At 57.6% G+C, this 1,601-nt stretch overlaps 1 protein-coding gene across 1 annotated transcript in view; it reads left to right on the forward strand.

Moving 5' to 3' along the window:
• Positions 1-537: 537 nt before the first annotated feature.
• Positions 538-1,601, forward strand: part of LOC113216409 (uncharacterized) — a 2,758-nt gene continuing 1,694 nt past the window's right edge. The window contains exons 1-2 of the mRNA XM_026436189.2: positions 538-829; positions 905-1,226. Coding sequence (XP_026291974.1) covers positions 606-829; positions 905-1,226 — 546 coding nt within the window. The 5' untranslated portion in view covers positions 538-605. The remainder of the gene's footprint in view (positions 830-904; positions 1,227-1,601) is intronic.

Below are 1,601 nucleotides of genomic sequence, written 5' to 3' on the forward strand. Positions count from 1 at the left end.
TGTATGCCAGGCGCGTCGCAGCGTAACAGTGTTTCGTGAGATATCGCGAAGCCTGTTACGCGAGACGTGGTCTGGCGTACATCTACCTAGTATCAAAATAAGGGCGTTTGAGATATTTTTGCTACTAGAGGCTTCTGCTTTGTTATGGTTCCGCTACGCGCTGCCACCGCGCCACCGAATGGCGTAAGGTGCTCATCCGATCGACCGGTCTGCGATCCGTCAGTCGACACGAGAGAGGTAGCATCCATTTGAATAGCACACATCTGTCTCTCTCGCACACGCACGGCGCCCACCGCCCACCGATAGCAGATCGATCTATCGGAGCAGGAATTTGAACAGAGACCCCCCCACCCCCAGACAGAAATGGCATGTCGTAACGCCGTCATTTCGACTTCGACGTCGTTGGTCGAACCAGAGGTCCAAAAATACGTCGAAACGATGAATTTTTCGACGAGTCGATGTCGGTTCGACGAATATCGATACGACGTTTCTGGTTGGGGGCCGCTACAGCTCCGGGGGGAAGTCTACAATGTCATTACAATGTTGGCCAGGAACCCAAGTACCACTAGCAGCCCGTTCCCGGTTCCCGGCCGGCCGTCAGCAACATGGACCTGGAGTGCGACAGGTGCGACATCTGCACCGAGCGCTTCGACGGCGCCGACCGCCTGCCCAAGGTCCTGCCGTGCGGGCACACGGCCTGCCTGCAGTGCCTGCGCCGGCTGCCCCTCAGCAGCTGCCCGACGTGCCGCCAGGACTTCAACGGCCCGCCAGAGGGACTCATCACGAACTTCTTGGCGCTGAAGTTGTTGGAGGGAGTCAGGCTGGACAGGTGAGCTCGCTCGCGCGCAGCCGGCGGCGGAGGCGGGGTGTTCGAGAGCTTCATGGCCTGACTTGTGCCCCACAGCACTTCCCTCTGGTGCTCGGACTGCCGCACCGCCCCGTCGCCCCGCTGCTGTGGTGAGGACCACGACGTCATGCCCGTAAGGAGAGCCCTGAAGCGCCAGCTGCAGGGTGCGCTGCCGCAGGCCGCCGAGCAGCTCCAGGGTCTCCAGGACCAGTGCCGGGAGGAGCAGGCCCTCCCCGCCCTCACACTGCTGACCAGCGAGTCTTGGGACGTGACGCTGCGGGGCGGCGGCCGTGAGCTGACGGGGACCCTGCGGGACACCGAGGAGCCCCTCACCAAGGCCCTGTGCTTCCTGCTGGCGGCGAGGGTTGCGCTCACCGAGGTAGGCGATATGGTGTTCTGCACTGTTTTACTTTGCAAGGTAACTTCCTCTACTCCTTGATCGCACTCGGACAACCGGATACGCTCCACTGTAATAACAATGGCTGACATTCTAGCGAAACAGATGTTGTTGTAGTCTTGTGTTCGTTGCAAGATATTAACGCTGTCCCTATCTCGGTTAAGATACACTTCCCGACACATGTGTGCCCAGCTACCAAAGTTAATATTTTAATGTGTTTTAACTTTAAAGATTTCGTTTTCCGGCAACAAATTCCTAACTGCCCGTGTAAAAAAAATTTCCGAAAATTGACCCAAACTCGTCCGAAACTCGTCTGAACTTTTCGGACGACTTTGGTACAGTTTTCTGACTGCTCTA

Source organism: Frankliniella occidentalis, unplaced genomic scaffold, assembly GCF_000697945.3.
Source record: "Frankliniella occidentalis isolate FOCC.00 unplaced genomic scaffold, Focc_3.1 Scaffold336, whole genome shotgun sequence".
NCBI classification, from domain to species: Eukaryota; Metazoa; Arthropoda; class Insecta; order Thysanoptera; family Thripidae; genus Frankliniella; species Frankliniella occidentalis.